The sequence below is a fragment of the Protopterus annectens genome, chromosome 10.part0 (genome assembly GCF_019279795.1).
Source record: "Protopterus annectens isolate FY-2018-M chromosome 10.part0, PAN1.0, whole genome shotgun sequence".
NCBI classification, from domain to species: domain Eukaryota; kingdom Metazoa; phylum Chordata; order Ceratodontiformes; family Protopteridae; genus Protopterus; species Protopterus annectens.
In genome coordinates this window covers 980017547-980043519 of record NC_056744.1, presented here as the reverse complement: position 1 = coordinate 980043519, position 25973 = coordinate 980017547, and the positions used below count along the sequence as shown (strand labels likewise).

General features: G+C 45.1%; 1 protein-coding gene across 1 annotated transcript in view; it reads left to right on the top strand.

Moving 5' to 3' along the window:
* Positions 1-25973, top strand: part of CEP350 (centrosomal protein 350) — a 3609946-nt gene that overhangs the window by 2429091 nt on the left and 1154882 nt on the right. Inside the window, exon 21 of the mRNA XM_044085746.1 lies at positions 17200-17384. Coding sequence (XP_043941681.1) covers positions 17200-17384 — 185 coding nt within the window. The remainder of the gene's footprint in view (positions 1-17199; positions 17385-25973) is intronic.

The following is a 25973-nucleotide window of genomic DNA, read 5'->3' as shown; positions in this document are numbered from 1 at the left end:
TATTCATGAGGTGCCTGTATCCCAGAGGGGGTGGGGGGTTTACTCCAGGCGGTTTCTGGTAACCAGAAAGGAGGGTATTTGGTGAACAATTCAAACTACTTCTATCTAAAGACTTTTCTGAAGGTGCCCACTTTTCGAATGTTGTCCCTTCAGACTTTCTTCTCTGTTTTGCTTCCTCAGGCTTATATGGTTTCTCTAGATCTCAAGGGTGCTTATGTCCATATTCCAGTCCATCCCCTTTTCAGGAAGATTTTGCATTTCTCTATTGCTTCCTGACATTTTCAGTTCTCTGTTTTGCCCTTTAGGCTTTCTACTGCCTCAGTGGTATTCATCAAATGCCTCACTCCTGTGATAGCTTTTTGCAGGCTTCAGAGGATCTAAGTATTTCCCTACTTGGACAACCTGCTGTTTCAGGCATCCTCTCCAGAGTTCCTGTTGCAAAAACTCCATTTTGCCATTTCTCTTCTTCAACAACTCTTCTCTGACTCATTCTCAGGACTATGCTTTTCCGGGTTGAAGGATTCAGATGGTGTCTTTGCTGGCATCCCTGCCTCTTCCTAAGGCCTTGACCCTCATCATCATCTTCTTTCAAACTCTTCTTCCTCAGGCTTCCATTACAACCATATAGTTTCTGAGAGCTCTGGGTTTCATGGCATCTAGCATCACTATGTTCCCTGTGACCAAACTTTACATGAGGAAGTTTCAGTGGATGTTCATCGTGTTTCACTGTTGCAGGCATTAAACTTGGGTTATCCTGCCGGCAGGCTACCCGCAGTCGGCCTGAATTCCAAAGTCCTGGTCCGGCGTCAGCTGCTGTTGCCTCTTCCCTGACCTCAGTGCGCCAGGGGTATAAAAGATGCAGCCAATACAATTTTCTTCAGTCTTTCTTGCCGCGCGGTGCCCGAAGCAAAAGCAGTTCGCAAGTGCCGGTCGGCCGACTCCTGAGATTTTCGAAATTAAATTTCAGATCCGAAGTCTTCTATAAAGCTAAGTACCCCATTGGGGAAACTTTTTTTTCTTGCTCCAGACCGATGTCAGAAAAAGTTAACAATTGTATTTCTTGTGGGAAGCAAATACCTCATAAGGATTTTCATTCTTACTGTATTCCTTGCCTAGGCCCTGATCACGACATTGCTAGTTGTCAGTTTTGTGCTAGATTTACCCAACGTGCTATTAAGCGTCGGTACGATTTTGCTTTTCATTACTTTGACCGAAGGTTTAACTATATAATGCCGTCAGAACAAGCGACGACCGGAATTCATAAAAAGTGCAGGGAAAAAGAAAAGGACAGGCATCCGAGGTCCAAAACAGACGACAAAGCCTCTTCTATGCCAGTCACCGGTTTGCCAGTTCTCAGTGAGGCGCTTTCGCAGCCCCTGACACCCGCTACCTCAGAGACACAGGCCGCCTCCGACTCCTACGTGGAGACAACTAGGCCTCTGGATACTCAAGGTATTGGGTCTTCAGAAACTAATCCCTCAGATGGGTCCGGAGCCGCTGAGCAGACATCGGCTTCTGAGGGTGTTTTCAGACCTACACAGCTTTATATCAAGCCAACTTCAGCATCCAAGACAAAGACTAAAACAGTTTTAAAGACAAGGAAACAAGTACAGCATTCTCCAGGACAGACTTCCATGCCTAATAAACAAATGCTCAAAATGGCCGAAGACCTAATTACTTTGATCAGGGGTTCCCATCCCCCTCCTGATAAGAGGCCTAGGCAAGATACTGAATATGATTCCCCTGATCAGGTTTCCATTTCCTCTGACTCCTCTTCAGAACAGGGATACTCTATTCCTCCGTATGAGGATTCTGATGCTGAAGAATCTATTCCTTCAGCTTCTCCTCCTGAGGATTACTCATTTGGGGAAACCCTGCATACCATGAGGGAGCATTTCCACTGGGAGAGCCAAGATTATTCAAATTCTAAGAAAAGGCTCAGCGACTTTCTTCTACTACCTCAACACAGACCTCTTGCTATTCCACCTGTTCTAGACATTGTAGATGACGTATTTCAGAGTCCGGCCTGTCTCCCGACTCTTTACCTCCTGCACCTGTTAAGCCAGACAGATACTACAGGGTTCCAGATTCTCATAAATTTCTATATAAAAACCCTGCTGCTGACCCAGAAACTATTTCTCAGAGTCCCAAAGGGGTCAAGGCTGATACTGCAAAAAACCCTGTCCCCTCCGATAGAGATTCAAGGGCACTGGACAGATGGGGGAAAAAGATTACACTTCTGCTACCTTGGCTGTAAGGGCTTTAAATTGTCAGTTTCATATGCTTAAATATCAGCAATACTTAATGTCTCTGTTAAAACAGAAAATGTTGACAAATTCTGAATGTTCTGAGAACAAGGAATTACAGGATTTATTGCATGCAGCTAAACCAAGTGGGAAAACATACTTTGCAATGTGGTTATAATTCACTGGAGGCCTCTTGCAGGGCCACTGTAACAGGTTCTGTTATTAGAAGGCATGCTTGGTTAAAGGAACAGACTCTGCCTGATCATGTTAAAGCAAAATTATTGGATGCTCATTACAGCATGATACTTTGTTTGGTGTTAAGGCAGAAGAGGTGTTGAAGAAAATGGAGGATAAAGCTAAATTTATGCAGACAGTGAAGGATTTCTTACAGGTACAGCCACCCAGATTTAGCAGGAACTGGCCTTCTAAGAATTGGTCCTTTCCCTTGTCAGACAGGCCACAAAGAGGCAGATACAGACACCCTAGAGGCAGACAACAGCCCCAGGGCTCATACAGGCCCAAACAATGGGGTGCTTCTACTTCCAAAAGCAGAGAAGACAAATCACAGCCATATAGGAAACAGTCCCAATGACTTCCCTCTGCCAATGCCAACCATTTATCTTTTGGCAGCACCCTTAGGGGGAAAGCTAGCACTTTTTTCACAAAATTGGCACACTATCACCCAGGACAAATGGGTCCTAAATATAGTCTCTCAGGGCTACAGGTTCCACTTTCACACCCTTCCAAAGGCAAAAGGTATGCCAGACCTGCCACACAATCAGTGGGCAGAGGCACAAAAACAAGTTTCATCTCTCATGGACATGAGGGCTATTCAGCCAGTGCCACAACAAGAGCGGGGACAAGGATTTTACTCAAGACTTTTCTTAGTACCAAGAAAGGACAAAGCATGGAGACCAATTCTGGACCTGTCTATTCTGAATACTTTTCTGGGCGTTCTGAAATTCAAAATGTTGACTCTGCAGCAGCTTCTGCCCATGCTGGGCAATAAGGCTTGGCTTGTAACTTTGGACCTCAAAGGCATACCTGCATGTCCCAATCAGACAGTCTTGCAGAAGATACCTCAGATTCATAGCTGGCTCAATGCACTACCAATTCTCTGCACTGCCCTTTGGCTTATCTACTGCGCCCAGGGTCTTCACAAAATGCCTGGCACCAGTAATTGCATTTTGCAGACAAAGAGGAATTCAAATATATCCCTACTTGGACGACTGCTTTATTCAAGCAGAGACCAAAGACATTCTACTAAAGCATCTGGCATTTGTAAAAAGATTACTAATTTGCCTAGGGTATACAGTAAACAAAAATAAATTGAAAACTAGTACCCTCTCAAGAGATAATATTCCTGGGTGCAAGCTTAAATACAACTGCCCAGATGGCTTATCTCATGCCAGACAAACAAAGGCAACTGACTTCTTACTTCGAAAGCATGGCAACAAAGACCCAGTTATCTGCAAGAAAAATTTTGCAGGCTCTGGGCTACATGGCCTCCTGCATTCTGCTAATTCCATATGCAAGATGGCATATGAGGAAACTACAGTGGTATCTAAAAAGTGTTTGGACTCAACATTGCCACAGCCTGGAATCATTAATTTCACTCCTTCCCTGCCTGCAACAGGAGTTTTGATGGCGGGCACAGGCCTGTCACCTCAACAAGGGACAGCCATTCACTTTACCTGCAGCCAGGCAAACAGTAACAACAGATGCATCAGATTATGCCTGGGGGGCCCACATGGCAGGAAAATGTTTTCAGAGCACATGGCCCCCAAGCCAAAGGCATCTTCACATCAATCAAAAAGAGATGCTAGCTGTACAAAATGCCCTGACAGCCTTCAAGGACCTACTTCATCCAGGACAGCTGCTGATAAAGATGGACAACACCACAGTTATGTGGTACATAAACAAGCAGGGGGGCACACATTCCTACCCCCTCTACAGGCAAGTCATGATTTTGTGGAACACAGCATTGACCTACCAAGTACACCTGCAAGCACAATTCCTGCCAGGAAAAACAAATGCTCTGGCAGACGAACTAAGCAGAAACCTCATGGATCCTCACGAGTGGAAACTAAATCCACAAATCTTCAGCATGATAACAAGGAAATGGGGATGCCCAGACATAGATCTTTTTGCCTCCCCTCACAACTGCCAACCTCAGAGATTCTGCACAAGGACTTATCACAAACAAGCATGGAAAGTGGATGCCTTGTCATTCAGCTGGAACAACCTTACAGTATATGCCTTTCCTCCACTGCCTGTCCTCCCCAAGGTACTCCTAAAGGTCAGGCAAGAGAAGCCACAAATTATACTAATTGCCCCAGATTGGCCACGCCAACACTGGTACCCAATCCTAAGGAGCTTGTCCCAAGGCCCAGCCTGGACATTGCCTCAAATTCCTCATTTACTGACCCAACAAAACAATCAGATCCTGCACAGCCAACTCAGAACCCTAAATCTAGCTGCATAGCGGATAGTGTAACCATTCAGAATACACCTCTCTCTAAAGCGGTTGTGGATGTTATTTTGGAGGCCAGGAGGCCCAGCACCAGAAAATCTTATGCAGAAAAATGGAAGAGATTCTGTGCTTGGAACCAGGCACAAGGAATTGACACGGTTGTTCCAAATATTCCTCAGATTTTACAATATCTAACTGAGATGCTGGACAAAGGCCTATCCTTCTCATCAATTAAGATCCATGCCTGTGCCATTTCAGCTCATTACAATACAGACCCACCTATTTTTTCATATCCATTGCTTAGGCAGTTCCTCAAGGGGGCCAAAAACATAAGACCTCCAAGGAGAGCACCAGTATCTGCATGGGACCTCAATTTTGTCTTGGAAAAACTCGCACTGCCTCCTTTTGAGCCAGCCAATACAGCTGAGATAAAATTCTTATCATGGAAAACAGCTCTGCTCTTAGCAATAACTTCAGCAAGAAGAGTCTCAGACTTACAGGCATTAATGGCTGTGGAACCTTTTATCTTCCATCCGGACAGGGTTTCTCTAAGGACAAACCCAACATTTATGCCTAAGGTAGTGTCCAGTGTGGCTCTTAACCAAGCCATTCATTTGCCTACTTTTTACCCAAACCAACAGAATAAAGGGGACTTCTGCATTCTTTGGACATACACAGACAGCTACGCTTCTACTTGGACAAAACTAAAGCTTTCAGAAAGACTGAGCAACTTAGTGGCATATGCTGCAGGGTCACAAGGAAAGGCTATTTCAAAGCAGACTATTTCAAAATGGATAGGACACTGCATTCATTTCTGCTATTCACAGCATGGCAAGTCCTTGCCTAAGGGCATTAGACCACATTCTACCAGGGCAGCAGCCACCTCAGCCGCCTTCCTCAGAGGAGTACCAACCAAGGATATTTTGGAGGCTGCAACTTGGACTTCAGTGCACACTTTTACTAAGCACTACCACTTACCTCTTTACTCTAAATCCAGAGCAGGCTTTGCCACTGCAGTTCTGCAGGGCCTTATAGCCACTCCTAATTCTGTTTAGACCCAGCCGCCCAACCTCAGCTTTGGGATTCAACCCAAGTGTAATGACTGCTACAGTGAAACACGATGAACATAGTACAGTTGTGCACCTACCATAAATGTAGATGTTCAAGTGTATTCACTGTTGCAGTCCAGGTTACCCACCCACCATCCCCCTTTATTTGCTGGGACTTATCTTTACTTCTCCATCCTTTACGACCTATGTGGTATATTTGCTTGTAGATGAAGGTATTGTTTATTTTAGTGCATGCTTTTATAAGCAATGTTTTTTAGCCTACCCTTTTGGGGGCACCTGACATCTGGGGCAAGAAAAAGAGGAAAATGGCGTCGGCTGCATATTTTATACCCCTGGCGCACTGAGGTCAGGGAAGAGGTGACAGCAACCGACGCTGGACCAGGACTTTGGAATTCAGGCCGACTGTGGGTAGCCTGCCGGCAGAATAACCCAAGTGTAATGACTGCAACAGTGAATACACTCAAACATCTACATTTATGGTAGGTACACAACTGTACTTTCCTGAAGTCAAGTTTGACTTCAGCATACTCATCCTCTAGAATTTGTAGTTCCTTTTCTACCATGTCTCAAGAAGAAACTCCAGTGGAGAATCCAGCAGTTGTCCTTAAATCCAGGGCTCCCTTTTCATCCCCCTCTTCCTTCTCAGGAGCTGTTCACAGATGCTTCAGATGTGAGATGGGGAGCAGCTTTTGGCTCTCTAAAGGTGGCTGGTCTCCTCTTTACCAGAAGGAGCACATCACTGTCGGAGATGAGAGCCCTTCTGTTACCTCTTCAGGCTTTTCATCCTTTTTTCCCCCCGGAACCCGTCAAGGTGTTTACAGACAACACCATAGTGATGTGGAATGTAAACAAACAGGGGGGAACAAGATCTTATCTTCTTTGCAGGTTGGCACTACTGTTATCAGATCTTGCTATCCAGTATCAAATGACTCTTCAGGCAGTTTACATTCCCTCAGGTCAAAGCATTGTGGCAGAAACACTGAGCAGGTCCTTAACTCAGTCCCATGAAAGGATGCTTCACAGGGATATGTTTTCTGGACATTGTCCATCAGTGGGGTACTCCTCAAATCCTCAAATAGATCAGTCTGCCTCCTCTCTGAACAGGCAACTTCCTTTATTTTGTGCCAGAATCCCAGGTCCTCTGGTGTGGAAGGTGGATGCCCTCTCTTTTTCTTGGAAGGGGATGTTTCTTAATGCTTTTCCTCCCCTTCCCCTCATTCCAAAAGTCCTGTTCAAAGTTCAACAGGATGCCTCCAAAATTTTGTTGGTGACTGCCTTTTGCCCGAGACAGCATTGCTTCCCTCTTCTGCATTTAGCCAAGGGCAATCATCACAAGTTACCTCACATGAGTGGACTTACACAAGACAAGGGCTCTCTCGTCCATCTCCACCTGTTCAGTCTTCAGCTGACTCTGTATATTTTGATACCACTTAAACACCTTTTGTCTGAGGACCTGCTTAGGGTCCTGCAGCAGGCCAGGAAACCCAATATTAGGAAATCCTACTTAACCAAGTGGAAGAGGTTTTCTGTTTGGTGTCTTTCTTATAACCTGGATCCAACTTCTCTGGATATTCGTTTTGCTCTCTCATCTTTGTGAGTTGCTCAATGCTGGGTTGACTTATTCTTCTGTTAAGGCCCACTCTCTTTGCTTGTCTGCTTTTATCTCCTCCTTTAGCTTCTAGGTTTGAAGTGAAACAATTCCTTAAAGACATCCTTCATATTAGGCCTCCCAGGAAGCCTGTTCTTCCTCCCTGGGGTCTTAATTTTGTTTTGGAGAGATTGGCATTAGCTCCTTTTGAGCCTGCAGCTTCAACATCCTTTCAACATTGTTGTTCTTTTGTTAGACAGGTCTGGCAGACATAAGGGCTGAGCTTCAAGCCATTATAGCTTGTTCTCCTTTTTTGGTGTGTCATAAGGACAGGGTGTCCTTGCATACTAATCCTTTTATGCCCAAGGTGGTGAATGAGTTGTCCCTTAATCAGTCTGTTCATTTGCCCACTTTTTTTTCCTTCTCCACAATCTGCTACTAAGAAGGTGCTGCACACATTGTCTGTGCATAGACAACTCAGATTTTATTAGGATAAGACTAAGACTATTAGGAAATCTGATTAGCTCTGTTTCTTTCATCCCAGGTCCTTGGGGTTAGCTGTATGCAAACAGACTATTTCTTCTTGGGTTTCAAAAGCTATTTCTTTTTTTATTCTTTTCATGGTAAGAGCCTTCCTTATTCTGTTAGGGCTCATTCTGCTAGAGCTGTGACTTCTTCTGGTGCTTTTTTTTAAGGATTTGGATACTAACTCTATTCTTGAGGCAGCTACCTGGGCTTCTGTGCATACTTTTACCAAGCACTACAAGTTGGATGGAATTTCCAGAACTAGAGCTGGTTTTGCTAGGGCTATCCTTTATGGCTTCCTAGAAAGCTTTGCTAGTCCTGCCTCCTTACAAGTTTCTTCCTGAGCTTTGGCACTCTCCCTAATGTTATGACTGCTGCAACAGTGAAATGGAAGGACATAGTACGTTTGTGTAAAATCTTACCATAATGGTAGACGTCCTTCTCTTCATTGTTGCAGTATTCACTCCCTCCCTCCCTCCTCCCCAGGTCTGTTTCTTTTCTGGTTATACTGATTACCTCTTAGTTTTCCTTGGTCTGACAGTCCTACTGGGGCTTTCAGTTTTGAGGATGGTACATTTGGATGTCACCTTTATGTCCTACGCTACATGAGGAGCATGTGTGATGCACGGCGTACTTTAAAGCAACCTAAGACTTTGGTATACTGGCTAGACGTCAGGCTTCCTTAGGCAGGGGATCCCTAATGTTATGAGTACTACAACAATGAAGAGAAGAATATCTTCAGTTCTGTTAAAATTTTACATAACTGGTCTAGCTTTATTTTTACCCCTGTCCTTGGCTTCATCCTGCATATTTAAGCCTTCCATATGACTTAAGAAGTTCTGTCTCATACAGAAGAAACTTGTCACACATCAGGCAGATTTACCCCAGCACCCTATCAGGATTGCAGGAAGGTATATGCTGTGAGACAAACTTCAGCAGTCTCGACTCCCTCTCAGAACTGTATGCTTAACAATCATATTCTCAGAGGTTACTCCAGTGTGGGAAGTCATTATCATAGATGTGTATTCTTGAAGTAGTCTGTCACCTATGTTTTGCAGCTCCTGGGTTCTTCATCTTGAAGTGGCTAGTGTTAGACCAGTATTGTATAACAAAGAGCTTGACACTACTACTACTTTCACAAAAAGGAAAAGGACTGTATCCCCAATTCCGGCTTTTACTTTTTCCATAGGAATTGGGTGTGCCATCCTATTCTAAATCTCAGGACTTGATCAAGCATATCTCATACATTTTGTTTAATTTCACCAGACTCCAAGAAGATTGTTCTCCTTCTTCTACAGGGGGTCTGTAGGATGCTGTTATGGTGTGATGGATACCTTTTGATACATCATTGTCAAAACTCCCAGGAGATTTCCCATTTTCTTAGGTCTAACACTTTCTCTAATACAGAGAGTTGCCATTTGATCTCTTGTCTGCATCCACAGTATTTTACAATGCCCTTGGTCAGGGTTGCCAGTGCCTTGCAAAGGAGGGATGTTTTCTATTACTTGCACACCTGGCTTTTGGTAGCGCTCAACAAGTGACTTATAGTAGCAACCTTTTTTTAGATCATTATTTGGGGTAGCCATAGATTAGGTGTATTCCTCAGTGATCCCAGCACAGAAGATTCATTTTGCTGAAGCAGAGCTGGATATTTGTCATTGCCAGTATTTCTGCCTTCAGGTTAATGTCCAAGAAGTTAGAACGTTGGAAACCAGAGGAGGATTTATTTATTTTTACTGCTGTATGGCATCTTTGGCTGTCAAGATGGGGAACTTCACATAAATGTTAAGCTGAGAGCATTGGGGCTCTATCTAATACACTTGCTGTGACTGTGAGAAGTAGTGCTTACCCTGTAAACTGAAAGTAGACCTGATTTCTGGGCACCTTTTTTCTTTGGTCAGACACACAGACCATGGTTTGGTACATAAATAGGGTAACATTCATTCATACCACCTATGTAGAGAGAGAATGTAATTCAACCAGTGGGCGTTAGACTGTGGAATTGCCTTCATGATCATTCAACTCCCAGGGGGGGGGGGGGGGGGGGGTGAATGTCTTAGTAGATTCCTCGATCCACAGCTCCTGATTCTGTCTTTAACTTTACTAACTCCTTTTCTGACAGAAAAAGAGAGAGCCCCCTCTCTTTCTTGTAATGAATTTCAGTCAGAAGAGCAGGTATAATTTTCAGGACTCCTCCTTCCCTGGACCCTACAGGAAGAGCATGCATTAGTTAGTACCTGGTGAATGGGTAATGGGCTAAAACTGAAATGTAAAACGTGTAGTATCTGTTTCAGAAAACAGAAATTACCCACATCATAGAGTTTTAGGTAAGACATCTTTATTAAACAAAAAAATAGCCTGGGACTTGGGCACTTGAATTGATAGTTCCCGCCACTGATCATCATGTGTCAGCAGCAGTCAGGAAATCCTTCTACCTAGCACAAGTAATACTCAAATGTAATATGTCTACATCCAAAGATGGTATCATTCCATTGCACTTTGCACTGATCTGACCTTTAGTAGAGTACAGTGTTCCCTTTGTTATATACATCACTCGACATAAACTTGAAAAGTCCCAGAGTTTCCCAATTTGAAAGATCTCTGGTCTTTAAAAACCTTGGTTACCAGGAAAGACTGTAATCCCTGTCTCTGCAGTCTGTGTCATATAGGCTTCTGAGGTGGTAATCTGTGCTTTGCTTACCATGGTATTAGAGATACAGTAGCACCAGTGTTTTGGGCTTACTGTAGTTATCCTGTGTGTGTGTGTGTGTGTGTGTGTGTGTGTGTGTGTGTGTGTGTGTGTGTGTGTGTGTTTAGTCCCAGTTTGTTGCTTTGGTGTAGTTTGAGGGCTTTGTAGTTGCCTTCTTCTCTCTCTGTGTGCTGTTTGTGTGTGTGCACTCCAGTAGGACCATGTCCAGAAAACCTACCAGGTTTAAGAGATGCTGTTTTTTTTTTGTGGTAGTCAGATGCCTAACTCTGATGCCCACAAGATGTATTGTTATTGTCTAGGATCTGACCACCTTAAGGCTGAATGTGCCGTTTGTACCACGTTCAGTCTTCGAGCATTGGCAAATTGATGTCATAAGCTTCTGCTCAAGGGCATGGGCCAAGGAGCTCCCTTTGTCTCCAGCTCCCCCTCTCCCAGTGGCCATAAAGAGTCCAAGAAGAAAGCTATCTCTTTCTCCCTGGGAGCTTCTCCTCTGTGTTCTCAGAAATGACCAAGACTCTCAGATCGCAGTCCTTCAGATCCGAAGCAGTCCTTGGCAGGGTCCGATCTGAAGGCTCAAGATCCATCTTCCGGATGTGAAGTGTCATCGGATTACAAACCTTTGTATCCTACCACTGTCCACTCGGCTCTCTTAGCCGTTTAGGAGCTAAGGCAGACTGATCCCCAGGGCTCATATCTGACGCGTTAGTCGGATTCAAAGCTAGTGGTTATAGGCTCCCCGGTTAGACCTTCTAGGGATCTGAAGTCTTTGGATCCAAGTCATCAGAGCCATTCCCCAGATCAGGAACATTAAGAGTGGTGATGGGGTCTTGGTGGGCTTCCCCTTCTAAATCCATGCATTCCTCCACCTCATCTAGGTCCTCTAGGAGCATCTTACCCTCAGACATGGACAGGATGAGGAGAATTTTCCTTAGGGCCCAGATAGAGATGAGTATTTTAGCATCCCAGGCCCTTTGGGCTTGAGGAGATCCTCGGTTCCTAAACTGACCTCCCCTCTTCTGATTCTGGTGGTTTTGGAATCCCAGGTCTCTGTTTTCCCTGGGTCAGGGGACCAGGGAATGTCTGTTTTCCCTGTTCCTCCAGGGTCCCTGACTAGCTCAGTCCCTGTGGTTTCAGACCAGAGTGGGTCCCATCTTTGAGAGGTCAGTGCTGGGTTTCCGGGGAAGGGTTCTGGTCTGTTTTTTTTTTCGGATTGGTCCCTTCCCTTGGAGGCATTGGCCTTCTACAGCTGTAGGCCATTACTGTCCGAGAGACCCAGGACCAGGGTGGGATCCACTTCCCCTTCCATTGTGGCTTCTGCTGCAGGGGACAGGGTTTTCTCGAGTCCTTCAGCCTTCCGGGTGGTAGAGCAGACCTTCTCCAAGTCTGGAGCAGCAGCATCCTCCCCCTTTGGGTACCTCCCAAAACCATTGATGTCAGGTGCCTGATTCCATTCATCCTGTCCAGGGTCAGCCCTCCTCAGATAGTCTTCAGGCATCTAGAACCCCACGAGTTCCTCTCACTTCCGAGTCATCTCCTGTGCCCCGTACAGAAGAGCCACCTTGGAAGAGATTATGCAAGAGAAGGCACTTGGACTAACCCCTATGGAGTCCCTTGTGGAGGACACACATTTTGATGAAGGGGACGAATCCCCCAGGTCTCCACTGGAAGATGTCTCCTTTGGGGACATTCTGGAGCTGTTAAAGCAGAAAGGCAGTTGGTCTCCCCAGCCCCTGTCCTCAGAGAAGTTCATGTTTTTGAAGGCTGTCTGGATTTGGCCCATCTATTTCCTGGGTCCCCCCCCATGGGATGAGCTTGTTGATCTCATCATGCCCAAGGCATGGAAGGAACCTAATAATGTTGGAACCTGTTTCTAAAAAAAGCAAACAAGTTTCTTAGTCCTCTTGCAGTCTGAACACATTGGAACAAAGGGGTTCCATTTGATGCATTTGTGGTGGCTGCTGTCACAAAGGAGGAGCTGGTGGAACAGAGCTCCAATGTCCATCCTCTGAACCATGAGTTTCGGGCAATTGACAGATATGGGAAGTGCATTTATGCTTTGGCCACTTTTGGTCTGAGAGCTCTAAATTATTTGGTGCATTCCTCCAAAGAGATTTTGTCTCCGAACTCACCAAGTCTCTTTCAGACTTGATGTCAGTGGAGGACTTCAAGAAGGTATCTCCCAAACTCACCACTCTTTCTTCTATTTCCAATTCCTTGATGAGGTTGATCTCCAGTGCAGCAGAGGGTACCGCTTGAGTGGCCAGTGCAGGCATTGTCATCAGGCGTCAAGCTTGGATGCGGTTGTGCAGGTTCGCAGAACTGTTTACGGCATCCTTCACTAATGCCCCATTCGATGTTTCCTTGCTGTTTAGACCTTCTGTCAAAGAAACCTTATCTCGTGGTGAGCAGGAGGGCAAGACACTGTCGGCAGTCAGGATCAAGTTTTCTGCTCCCTAATGGTCCTTTTCCAAAAAACAATGGGGAAGTAAGAACGTCTGGTTCCGTAAATCACAGGGTTCCTTCCAAGATGCTCTAGAGAATTTCTCTTCCAGGGGCAGGGGAAGGGGATTCAGTGGTAGACGTGGCCCTAGAGGCAGACGGGTCTGCAAAATCAGGGCTCCAGGGAGCCTTTCTCTGAGAAGCCTTTTCAACGTCCCTGAGGCATTGCCCAACTGTTCTGCCCCGGAGATGGTTTGGGATCGATTTTCGTTGCACCTAAGTGCCTGGCCATCTATAACAAATGATCTGTGGGTGCTCAAGGTTATACCCAAGGGTTATTACATTTCCTTTTCCCAACTGCCAGTGATTTCCAAGAAGGCTGTCCTTGACATGCCACCCAGACAGAGAGAACTGCCCCAAAGAGAAGTGTTGTCACTTCTAGGAAAAAGAGTCATCCAGGATATATCTGCAGGGAGAAAGGATCCAAAACTTATTCTCACTTCTTTTTGGTGCTGAAAAAGACCGGGGACCTACATGCGATTCTGGACCTCAGCAAACCAAACTTATCTGTTAGGAAGTCGAAATTCCGTATGGTCACTGTTCAGTCCATCCTGCCAGTGTTGCAGAAGGACAAGTGGATGTGCTCTATGTACCTCCAGGATGCCTACTATCCTATCAAGATGGACAAGTGCTCCAGGATGCACCTGCACTTCTGGATCAGAGCCGATCATTTTCAGTTCAGAGCTTTGCCGTTTGGATTCACCACAGCCGCCAGGGTGTTCACCAAATGCTTGGCAGTCGTAGCGGCTCACCAGAGGCTTCAGGTCTTCCTGTTCCTGGGCGATTGGCACCTCAGAGCACCTACGAGGCATCATATGCTTTCTGCCACTCAGTAGCTCTTACACACCTTCGAGGACCTAGGGATTACCGTCAACTTGGCGAAGTCAAAACTGTCTCCAGTATAAAACATGGAGTTCATTGGAACGCATCTCAGTGCAGTCACAGACATTGTAGCATTGCCTCCCCACAGGGTGGAATTGATCAGACAGCTGGTTTAGGACATCTTGGAGGCTCTTTTGCCATAGGCCCACCTCATTCTGAGAGCACTGGGGTCCATGTCTATGGCTATTCTCCTTGTGCCTCTAGTGAGATACCACATGAGTGAGTGATTCAATAGATGTTGGAGGTGCAGTGGTCCATCCTATCTCATCCAATGTCCATGTCCATTCTGTTGACTCCTGTTTGCAAACGGCACCTGCTGTGGGGGCTTCAGTTGGAGGATCTTCTTCAGGGCAGGCCGTTTTCTTTACCTATGGCCACGGTGACCACGGACGCTTCCTTGTTGTGGTGGAGAGGCCATTTTCAAGGCCAGATGACCCAAGGCACATGGTCACCTTTGGAGATCAAATTGCACATGAATGTTCTAGAGATGAGGGCGGTCCTTTTCTTGTTGCAAGTCTTTCAGCATTGCCTCTTTCTGGGAACAGTGGCAGTTCATACAGAAAACATGTCAGTGGTGTGGTATATAAACAAACGGGGGGAGCACGATTGTATCCTTTGTGCAGAGAGACCATGAGAGTGTGGCAATGGGCGATCTCATCCAGTCACTTTCTCCTTGCAATGCATATTCCTGGGAAGTCTAACATTTTGGCACACAGGCTAAGCAGATCCTTACTGACTCCTCACGAGTGGTCCCTCAACCCATCAGTGGCATCTTGGATTTTTTCGCCCATTGGGGCCCACCTTGCTGCAGTCTTTTTGCATCCCCATTGAACAACAAATACAGCAGGTACTTGGCCTGCTTCCCCAAGAGGGGCAGTCCCCGAGGGACCCTCATGTTCACCATTGGCCCCTGCATCTCCTTTATGCTCATCCCCCCATCCCTTTAATGCCCAAAGTGCTTCAGAAAGCATTCAGACTGTGGAGTTCCATGATTCTCATTGCCCCCTTCTGGCCTCGTCAGGTGTGGTTCCCCTTCCTCAGGTCTTACCTCCGGTATCATTCCTGGATACTGGATCCCGTTCCAGATCTCATTTCTTACCCGTCAGAACCTCCATCCAACAATCTTTGGTCACTTCGCCTGACTACTTGGTTTCTTTACTTCCTGTGATCTTAAAACTGTTCAGGCTAGCTTCTCCCATTAGGAAAGTTATCCTGGCTTCACAGAAACCTTCACCTTGAAAGGTCTGCTATAGTAAATGGAAAGGTTTTTCCCTTTGGGCAGCACAATGGAATCTGGATCCTTTTTGGCTCCTATTCCAGATATCTTTCTCTTCTTAACATCTCTGTTTCAGGAAGGGGACAGCTTTTTTACTGTCAAATTGCAATTGGCAGCCATCTTTAATTTTCATTCCATTGCAGGCCTTACCTTTTCCTCAATGTTGTGTAAGGCCTTCATGAAGGACATCTTTCTTCTTATGCCTCCGGTCAAGGATCCTGTCCCTCCTTGGGATTTGACATTGATGCTGCAATCTCTCACCCAAAGTCCTTTTGAGCTAGGTTCATTTCTTTGATCTCAAATATCTTTCTTGGAAAACTGCATTTCTGGTAGCTAGTACTTCGGCCAAGAGGGTTTCTGATTTGCAGGCTGTATCTTCTAAACCATATATTGTTTTCCACAGGGACTGGATATCTTTGCAAACTAACCCCTCCTTTATGCCTAAAGTAGCTATCAGAAAGAATCTTAACCAGGATATCCAGTTGCCAGTTTTCTTTCCTATTCATGCTAATAAGGGTGAATATCTTCTCCATACCTTGGATGTACATTGTCAACTTAGATTTTATTTACATCACACTAAATCCTTTCGGAAATCTGACCAGTTATTTGTGGCATTTTCCTTAAACAGGCATGGCCAAGTGGTGTCTAAATTAATGATTTCTAAATGGATCTGCAGCTGTATTTCCCTGGTTTACTCTATGAATAAGAAGAAGCTGCCTTGTCCTCCTAAGGCGCATTCTTTTCAGTCAGTGGCTACTTCTTCGGCCTTCACTGCCAAAAAGTCCTTAGATGAGATCAGTGCTGTGGCCACTTGGTCCACTCCTCACACTTTTGTTCATTATAAACTGGATATGGTCTCCAGAGGCAGGGAGTCTTTGGGTTCCATGGTGCTCAGGCACATCCTTCCATAGCGCCACCCAGGGTTTTTGTAGCTATGGATTCTTACCCAGTCATGATGTGCAATGAAATGGATAACCTCGGATCAGTAGTTATGTACTTACTGTTGCTCGTCTTGGTTTACAGTTGAAGTCAAACAGGTGGGGTAGTTCGTTTATATGCTTTATTGCATAGAAACGCATCAGGATGGATAGCAGCAGTACAAAGTAAAAAATATATACAAACTGACAGACTACACAGACATGCATGCTTACATCTCAAGAGCTTACTAAAAAATGGCAGTCAGGTTCGCACATGCTCAGTGTTTATACACTTGTGCAAGCTCATGGAAAGCTTCTCAAAGGTATACATATATACTGATCTGCACTTACCATAACTTGGTATCTGTGTTATCCAATTTCATTATTCATCACATCCCACCCTCCTTCCCCTTCCATGTTTTGGTGGTTTTGGAGAGGCTGGAGTTTGGAGCCTTGAGCTTCCGACTCTGGCGGTTCTAATACTATTGTTGCCTATGTCTAGGTAGATAGTCTGGTGCCCTGGTGGGTTTCTGCCTTTGGTCAACAAACTCAGTCCGAGTTTTTGAAGGTGGAAAGAGATTATGGGAATGGGAGGAGCTCGTGCCTTGAATCTGCTGTGTAAAGTTGCCAGATTGGATCCGACATCGGATCCAAGACCCAGTCGTGATGAACAATGAAATAGGATAACACAGATACCAAGTTATTGTAAGTACAAAACTGTTGTTTATTTGGGGTCTTCTGTTCAGCTAACCATAATGTATACTCACACACCCACACCAAGGAAGAGTGGTATACTACTGTCAGGCTGTTGTGTAAATCTGTAATGTTTGGAATCTGTTTCTCTGTTGAAAAAAAAAAAAGCCCTGTGCCGGGTGAGAGATTGCACATTTCCTAAAGTATAAATAAATGCATTGCATTTGAAGCAACAATATCTTGCAATATTTTTGCTGTCTTCTGTTCGTTAAGCTGTTCTTTGTTTCTCCCACCCTATCATTTAACCCCAACATTTGCAGGAGTTCACCATGCCATTCTCAAGTGGACAAGATAGCTTTTCCAGATTCACAATGGAAATGGTGAGACAGTACATGAAGGAAGAAGAGATGCGAGCAGCCCACCATTCTTCTCTACTTCGCCTAAGAGAAAAGGCACTAAAGGAGAAAACCAAAGCAGAGCTGGCCTGGCTGGATCTCCAGAAAAAGTAAGACATCAATAGTTTGCTTTAAGTAGCAGGTCCTTGTAAAACATAAGATGTGATTTGCTAGAGCTAACTAAGTTCTGTTACAGCTACGTAACTGAGTAGCTCAATCCATATAGACAATGTGTACTGTTTGTTTTTTTTTTTTTTTTTTAACACCTTTACTGAATTATCACTTAAGACATAGTCAAACATAAATTTATATAAAAGAACACAAACCATGGTAACATGTTCACAGTTAAACATTATACACCACATATATTTTATATAGAATTATCATCAATTCAGCATTACAAAAATTGATGAATTCCTGCCTTCCCTTAAACCTCACTCCTGCTCCAAAGTATTATTGTGCATGTGCTTCCACAATTTCCATTTTTTTCTATGTAATTTCCACCTACTCTAGAAGATCCTACATCCCATTCTTTTCTTTCTGTTAAAATATTTGCTAAATCAACTACAGTGGCTTAGACTTCAGTTTCTGTTTTCTAGTAATTGATTTTTGGCAGACACTGAAATTAAACTTGGATCGTAAAAAAAGAATCTTTTTCTTTGTTACACCAATGTGCTCACCCAGTATTTCTCACAGAGTACTCTGGAATTTTTAAAAATCTGCCAGTTATGTTCCCAGCTTCCTCGTTCTTGCCCATCACACCTGTATCATTTGCCATCCATCTTAGGAAAAATTCTTTAGAGTCTACTCTACTTGGAGTGGAAAAATATCTGCGTAAACACTTCCAAGCAAAAATCCTAAATCTTCTAGACTTTATTGCATGTTTGGGAGATGTGCATTTGTGTTCCCATTGTTCCTTGTGAATTGCTTATCCAATCTCTTTCCTCAAACTTTACTAACATTCTCTGATTGATCCGTATAGTTGTCATGTACTATTTTATATGCCCTACTAGTTATTCCTTTTTAACAGCAGCTTCTGTTCTAGATTCTGCTAAGACTCTACCAGAGCAAGTCTTTCACTTAGGGTTCCCCCTATCCCCTTTCTCTTTTCCTGTACTCTATCAGTCCCTGATAGAGAAGATGGTGTCTAGCATGTCACCCAACTCTCTTCTTGGCCCCTTCCCACTCTGGTATTCTCTTTCTTTCTCTAGTTATTTTCTCCTAATACCTTGGTTCTTTTGTCAGTTTTCTCCAGTAAATTTCAGTCTCCTTCTCCCTATTCTCTGTACTCCTAATTGCAGTTGCCATCACTGTCAGCAAAATCTCTCGTCTCCATTCTCGTGTTGACTTAGTTCTTAGAATACTTTCTGCTGCTTTATAAATGGAATCACCCTCTGCTGCATCACTATCATCATCATCATCATCCCTTTCGACTTTTAGTTATAGTTTTTCTGCCTGTATTATGTGTATGAGCCTTAACTGTATAGCTCTGAAATATCCCTTGAAATCAGGTAATCCCAAACCACCTTGTTCTATTGGTAGGATTAAATTACCCCCTTAATTTTTTTTTTTTATCTGCTTTTACTCTATTTGTGTTTCTTCCTACTTTATTTTGCTTTTGCGTCATCTTAAAAGTACTCAATTGTATTTATTACTGCTTGGTGTAACTCATTCTAAGCCTTTTAGATTAAGCACTTGGGCTTCAGACCAGTTGTTTTACGTTAAGAAGGTTTGTGGTCTGCACTGTAGTGGCAGAACAGGTAGCTTACATCCTTCTAAGTTGGGAACTGCTGATTGAGGGCTCAGTGTCTGTTATTCTAAAAGTGTATTAATTCTGGTTTAAGCACTTGGGCTTCAGGCCAGTTATTTTACATTAAGAAGGTTCGTGGTCTGCACTCTTGTGGGAGGAGAGGCTGGACTCTGCCCTTCTGAGCTGGGAATTTCTGGTTAAAGGCTTATAGTGCCTGCATATTTGAACTGCTTCTTACTGAAATTGGTACACCTTGTTTGCTGTAGCATAGACTAGATCCAGGCCTGCTGAATCTAGCTTTGTTTGTATGCTTGTTGTTTGTTTGCTTGTTATTTCCCTGAAATGCTAATTCTACCTAACACGCGGCTTTTCAGCGCTTCTGTGGATCCCTAGTGATATCTGCATTGCTTACTGTACTTATTTCCTTGTTTCACTTGAAAGAAAGTTACTGTTTGTCATTTTTGCATTTAAGTTACCTGTAACACATTGCATTTAAGTTACCTGGCACTTGCTCACTAAAGCAATTATATAAGTCAGCACTAAAAAATTAAAAGCACTACACCCTCACAAACTCCCCTTGAGTACTTTGTTCCCCATTGGCCCTTTTTTCAATTATAAAGGAATTCCCAATACTATTCTAGCATGTCCAAAGGTCAGTTGTCAATCTCCTCTCTGGTCCAGCTGGTGAATCTGGAAATCTTGAGGCAATGTTACAACTGCCTAATGTACACAGACAACCCTCTCCTCCTCCCAACAAATTCCAACACATGTGAGAGATGCAACCATATAGCCAAACTGGAGGCTAAGCTCTCTCAACTCAGTACTGGTGTAACCAGTCAGGAGGAGAAGGAAACCACACTCATTATAATTCCAGTCTCACATAGACCTACCACGACAGCAAATCAAACACATAAACACACAAAAACATACTCGGAGGCTCTAAATAAAAATCTGCCTAAGCAGCAGAGACCTCCAAAGCAGACACCCAAGCAACCGCTACCCCAAAACAAAACACTTGCAACACATAGCTCACAAAGCCAGTGTGCCGAGCAGTCACAGCCCTTAATGCTAAACAACACACCTGATACACTTGTAATAGGTGACTCTATCGTCAGGCACACTGACGTCCCGCTCACCAGGCTGAACAAGGAGAAGTTCACGGTGAGCTGCCTGTCGGGCGCTAGGATCTGCCACATAACACAAGCACTCAGGTCACTCCAAGGCAAGTACAAATATGACTCTGTCATTGTCCATGCTGATGTGAATGACCTGAGACGTACCTCCCTGGACTACATGAAAAGAGACATAGAGGAGCTCTCTGAGCATGTAGCCCAGGCTGGTATGACCCTGACCTTGAGTAGCATCTTACCCTCATCAAGAATGATGCCACAATATGAAGACAAGATGATCAATTTCAACAATTGGCTTAAGTATTGGTGTCATTCAAAGGGGATCCAATGCCTGTCAGCCTGGGATGACATGCTCGACAAGCCATGATGCTTCGCTAGGGACGGCTTGCACCTGTCACCCCTGGGCTTTCGGATATTGGCAAAGGCTCTTGCTACCCCCATAGTGCCTTTTTTAGGCAAGGCTCAAAAGACAAACCCACCTCCATAGGTATCACAAGGGATAAGAAACTAAGAGTAATGCTACTCAATGCCAGAAGTCTAAACCTCAAGATGCACGCACTCGAAACTCTCCTTAGCATGGAGAACATCGATATCTGTGCAGTAACAGAAACGTGGTTCGAGGCTTCCGAGAGCACCCCAGCACTACCAGGTTATACCTCATACCATGCTTTTCGGCCCCAAAACTTGGACCGAACCACAAAAGGAGGGGGAGTATCAATATTCGTCAAAGATTCCCACACCTCCAGGTTGGTGGCACAGCACGAAGCATCAGAGACTCTCCATGTGTAAATAACAGTGGGTAAAACTGCCTTCCAGTTTATAGCCTGCTACAGACCATCCTCCCAAACCCAGGAACCCCACTCGGCCTTCCTGAGAACACTGGAAAATATGAAGGTCTCTCCAAACACCATTATATTGGGCGACTTCAACTACCCAAACATAGACTGGGAGCATTACTCTAGCTCCAACACCCTAGCCCAAAGGTTCCTAGAATTTATAAACTCAAATGCTATGGAACAACTTGTTACCGCTCCCACAAGAGGGGAAGACATACTGGACCCGATCATCACCAACATGGGGACTCTATGCTCCAGTCCAGAAGTGTATCCCTCGCTGGTAAGATCAGACCATAAACTAATCTCACTGGATATTCACATCCCGACCCCACCCCCTGCCCAGAAAACCACAGTAAAAAACTTCTCTAAAGCAAATTTCACACTCCTCAAAACCGAGGTGGAATCCTTCAAAGCGCCCGGGCCTGTGGAAAATACGGCCCAGACCGCAGAATCCTTTATAAACGCATTCTATGAACACCTTCAGGAATGCATGGATCATGCAATCCCAAATAAAACCAAGACCCAATCCTCCAAAGGTAGACTTCCTGTCTGGTGGACCCCAGCCATAAACAAGCTATACAATAGAAGGAGGAAGCTACTACATGATAGAGCAAAATCCCAAAAAGGGAAGGCATCTCTGATCAGTATTAGCAAAAAACTACGGGCACTCATAAAATTGTCTAAGGCCAGCTTCGAGAGAAAAATTGCACAGGACACTAAGGATATAATCACAAGGCTTTCTTTAGTTATGTTAGGAACCTGGGTGAGAATTCCCAGATATGCTCATAATTAGTCCAAAATGGCAAAAAATACACCGAACCCACAGACATTGCCAACATCCTAGCTGACAGGTTCAGCGCAAACTTCTCCCCCCCCCCTTCCCCACCAAAAGGGCAAATATCTATCCCAGCAGAGTGCTTGCCCCCCTGACATCTCAGATGCTCAGGTAAGAGCAGCCCTATCCAAAGCAAAAAACACAGCATCAGTGGGACCAGACTGTGTCCCGGGCTGCGTTCTACATGAACTCCAAGAAGAGCTAAACCCAAACATAAAACTACTGTTCAGTCTCAGCCTTACTACAGGATATGTACCCAAAGAGTGGCGTACAGCAACAGTGGTCCCTCTCCACAAAGGTGGTGCCTCAACGGATCCTGGAAACTATCGCCCCATAAGCCTGACTAGCTTTGTCTGCAAAGCTATGGAAAGGATCATCATGGACCTCATAAATAAAGATATTGGGGACCTACAGACACTGGATCCTACCCAGTTCAGCTTTGTTAAGGGCAGATCCTGCCTCTTAAACCTGGCTGATTTCTTTGAAACCGTCACCAAGGCCATTGACGAGGGGAAGGTGGTCCACACAGCCTACCTGGACTTTGCAAAAGCCTTTGATACAATACCCCACTCGGGCATTATAGATAAGCTCACCAGCTTAAATATAAACCCCTATGTCACTAGATGGGTTGCAAACTGGCTCAAGGACAGAACCCACATGGTTAGAATTGCTGGAGCCATATCAGACTCCAAACCAGTTACAAGTGGTGTCCCACAAGGGTCAGTCCTGGGACCACTCTTGTTCGGTATATATTTCTCGGAGGTACAAGCCAACACGGAAGGACTGTGGCTGACCAAGTTCGCAGATGACTGCAAACTGGGCGCCATAATCGACTCTCCAGCCGACACAAGCATCCTCCAAAAGGGCCTCATAAAAACAGACAACTGGTGCCAGAGCCATGGCCTCAAGCTAAATGCCAAAAAGTGTATATTCATCCCCTTTGGCGAAAACAAAGTGCCCACAAATTACCACATAGGTGGTAATCCATTAAGTACAGAAGAAGTAATTAGGGACCTGAGGACCCAAGTTGATAGCAATCTCTCATTTGACAACCAAATGGCCAAAGTGGTTAGAAAAACATTTTATATAGCCCACCTAATCATGAAGGGATTCACATCTAGATCAGGGGAGGTCATCGTGCCTCTTTACTCTCATCCCTCATCAGGCCCATAATTGAGTACAATGCATCTTTTGGGATGTACCTTACCATGTACCGTACCAGACACCTGCAGCAACTGGAAAGACCCCAAAAGTACCTCACCAAGAGGATCAAAGGGCTCAAACAGATGCCATATGCTGCCCGGTTAAAGAAACTCCAGCTCTACTCAGTGGCATACTGCCTGCTCAGAGGCGATCTGTGCCTGACGTATAAAGCCATGTCCAACGCGGAATTAATGGACATGCTGCACCTCAGAAAATCCAAATCCCATCGAGCTATGAGCTCGAGAGACTTGATCCTCAGCACTGAAATAAATAGGACATGCTGGAGAGACAGATTCATAACCCAGAGGCTCCCTTCACTCTGGAATAAAATCCCCGTCCAGGTTAGGCAGAGTCCCTCATTGACTCTCTTCAAGAGGAATCTTGATGAGTGGATGGGAGATCATAGGTTTACTCCGGGTATCACTTCTGTGTCACTGTTAGACAGAGGCACAGTATACTAACCTCGAAAAAGGGCATAGCAAAATTAATTTAAAATGGCTGGCGAAAGCCAAACACACACTGGCTAGGCTTATAAATGCCCTAGGGCAGATAGCCTAGTATGAACCTATTAATAGAAAAGACAAATCCATGCACTTCACCAGTTTCTCCCTTTATTGCTTAGCGATCTGGAACCTCGGCCTTTCGCCTTCATGGATCACTGGTGAAGTGCTTGGGTTTGTGTTTTCTATAGATATAACTCTTGTGCTGGTGTTTTGGATCTATGAACCTATTAACTCTTCCCCTCTGAGATAGCCATTCAACTCACTCTTATTTGCTATCCACAATTTTTCTTTGGTTGATAAAAATTCATCTAACTTGTGTATAAAACTAAAGCAATTGAAAATATTTTCACTGCTTGTATCTTGCAATCCATATAAACAAACTAGAGCTTCCAGCCTCTCAGTTTTTGTATTATCTTTTGTTTAGTCTCTTCCCACATATCCTTAGCTGCCATAACAGAATCCTTTCTAATGCGTATTCCTAAGAAATTAATTTTTATAATGTCCCCATAAATTTTGTTATTGTGTGGGCACATAGTTTACAGCCATAGACTTTGATCTGAAGTAGTTGTCTTCATTTGTTCTTCAACCTGTAGGTTACGGATCCATATCAGATCCAACTCGTCCGCATATCCAGCATCTGATCCAAGCTCAAAGCTCCTCCTCTTACCCATAATGCCCCTGTCTCCTTCCTCCCTTCAGATCTCATTTGCTACCTGTAAATTCCGCATCATGGACTGAGCTCTCTGCTTGTGATTTTGGTACGTGAGTGGTTTTTGGGGTTTTAGCTCTCTCTCTCTCTCTCTCTGTATATTCTGTCTCTACCTTCTATCCTCGCCTCCGCATGGTCATCGGTTAAAAACAAAAAACAAAAACTCTTTTCTCTACTTTTCTTTTCCTTTCTATAGTGTGTGTGGTGAATGTTTGTGAGTGTGCTGGGCCTGCCTTGGGATCATGTCCGAAATTCCCAAACCAGAATTCAGAAAGTGTACATTGTTTGGCCATAAGCTCTCCCCAGCCGATGGCCACACTCTGTGTGGTGTGTGTCTGGGGTGCGGCCCATCTTCAGATCCTCCTGCTGCATCTGTGCCGGGTTCACTCCCAGAAAGCTGAAGGACAGGAGGGCTAAGCTAATACTAAAGGACCTCCTTATTTCTTTGGGGACTGTAGTCCTGGCACCCCCAGCTTCAGCTTCTTCTACCTCCCCGGCCTCTGAGACTCAAACTCCCACTAAGAGGTCCAGGGAAGGGGAGAAATAAAAAAAGCACAGGTTAAGAAAGTGGTCCCCTGATTGATCGGTTCCAGCTGGCCGTCTAGATCAGCTACCAGACCAGCGTCTCCATGGCTCCATTCTCCGTGGTTTTCCCCTGAGCTGGAGGAGCCCCAGATCCAGTCTCCAGTGCAGGCTTCCCCTCACTGTCCTTCCAGGCCGGTGTCGGTCGCCTCCTCCTCCTGCTCCATCCAGAGCCTTAGTGAAGTGGAGATGGACAGAATGATGTGGAAGTTCATCTGCACCCAGATTCAGATGGGAGTCTTAGCTTCCCCCTCTCCCTCTGGAGGGAGGTGCATGCAGTCATTCTTTACCCAGATTGCTCCTTCTCCGATCTGACCTTTGGTTTTGGAGCCCTTGGATCTGATGACCATCTGGGTCGAGGGGTAGGCATGGATGGTACCTTGATGCTGGCTATGTCCTTGAGCGTGTTGGATCTGACTGGCTGTGGGAGCATTAACCTCAGTGCTGGATCTGAGGGGATGTTGTCAGCTCCGTGTGTGTCAGAGCACAGTCTTTCCCTTGGTATCTCGGCGCTTGGAGGCTCGGCTCTGGCTCCCCCGTAAGGGCAGAGGGGGATGACTCCTACTGGCCTTTCTTAGGATGTCCATTCCTCTTCGGCTTTTGATGTGATGGAGTGGGTTCTCTCGGTTTCGAGACCCTTGACCATCTTGTCCTCGGACTCCGCCCTGACTTCCTCTGTGTTCGGTACGGTTCCGACCATCCTGCCATCTCAGGGACAGCCTGCTGCTATTTCGCCTCCGGAAACTCCCGATTGGGAGCAGCAGGATGTTGTCGAGTCCTCATCAGAGATTCCCACTGAGGAGATCCCTCGCAAACACACATGCAAAAGGAGGCACTTAGACTCCCCTCCGGAGTCACTCACTGAAGACACTGATTTGGAGGAAGGGGAAGGTCCCCCCCCAATCACCCCCCGAGGATGTCTCCTTCGGAGACATCATGAAACTCCTTTGCTGGGGGGGGGGGGGGGTTGCCCAGAATCCTTCCTCAGACGAATCGGCATACCTAGAGGCAATATGCGCAGACCCCTATACTTCCTGGGTGTCCCCTCCTACTGATCCATTAGTGGACCTGATAACATCTCCGGCGTGGAAGGAACCAGACACAGTGGAGCTCATCCAAAAGTGTCTGGATAAAGTTCTGAGCTCACCTTA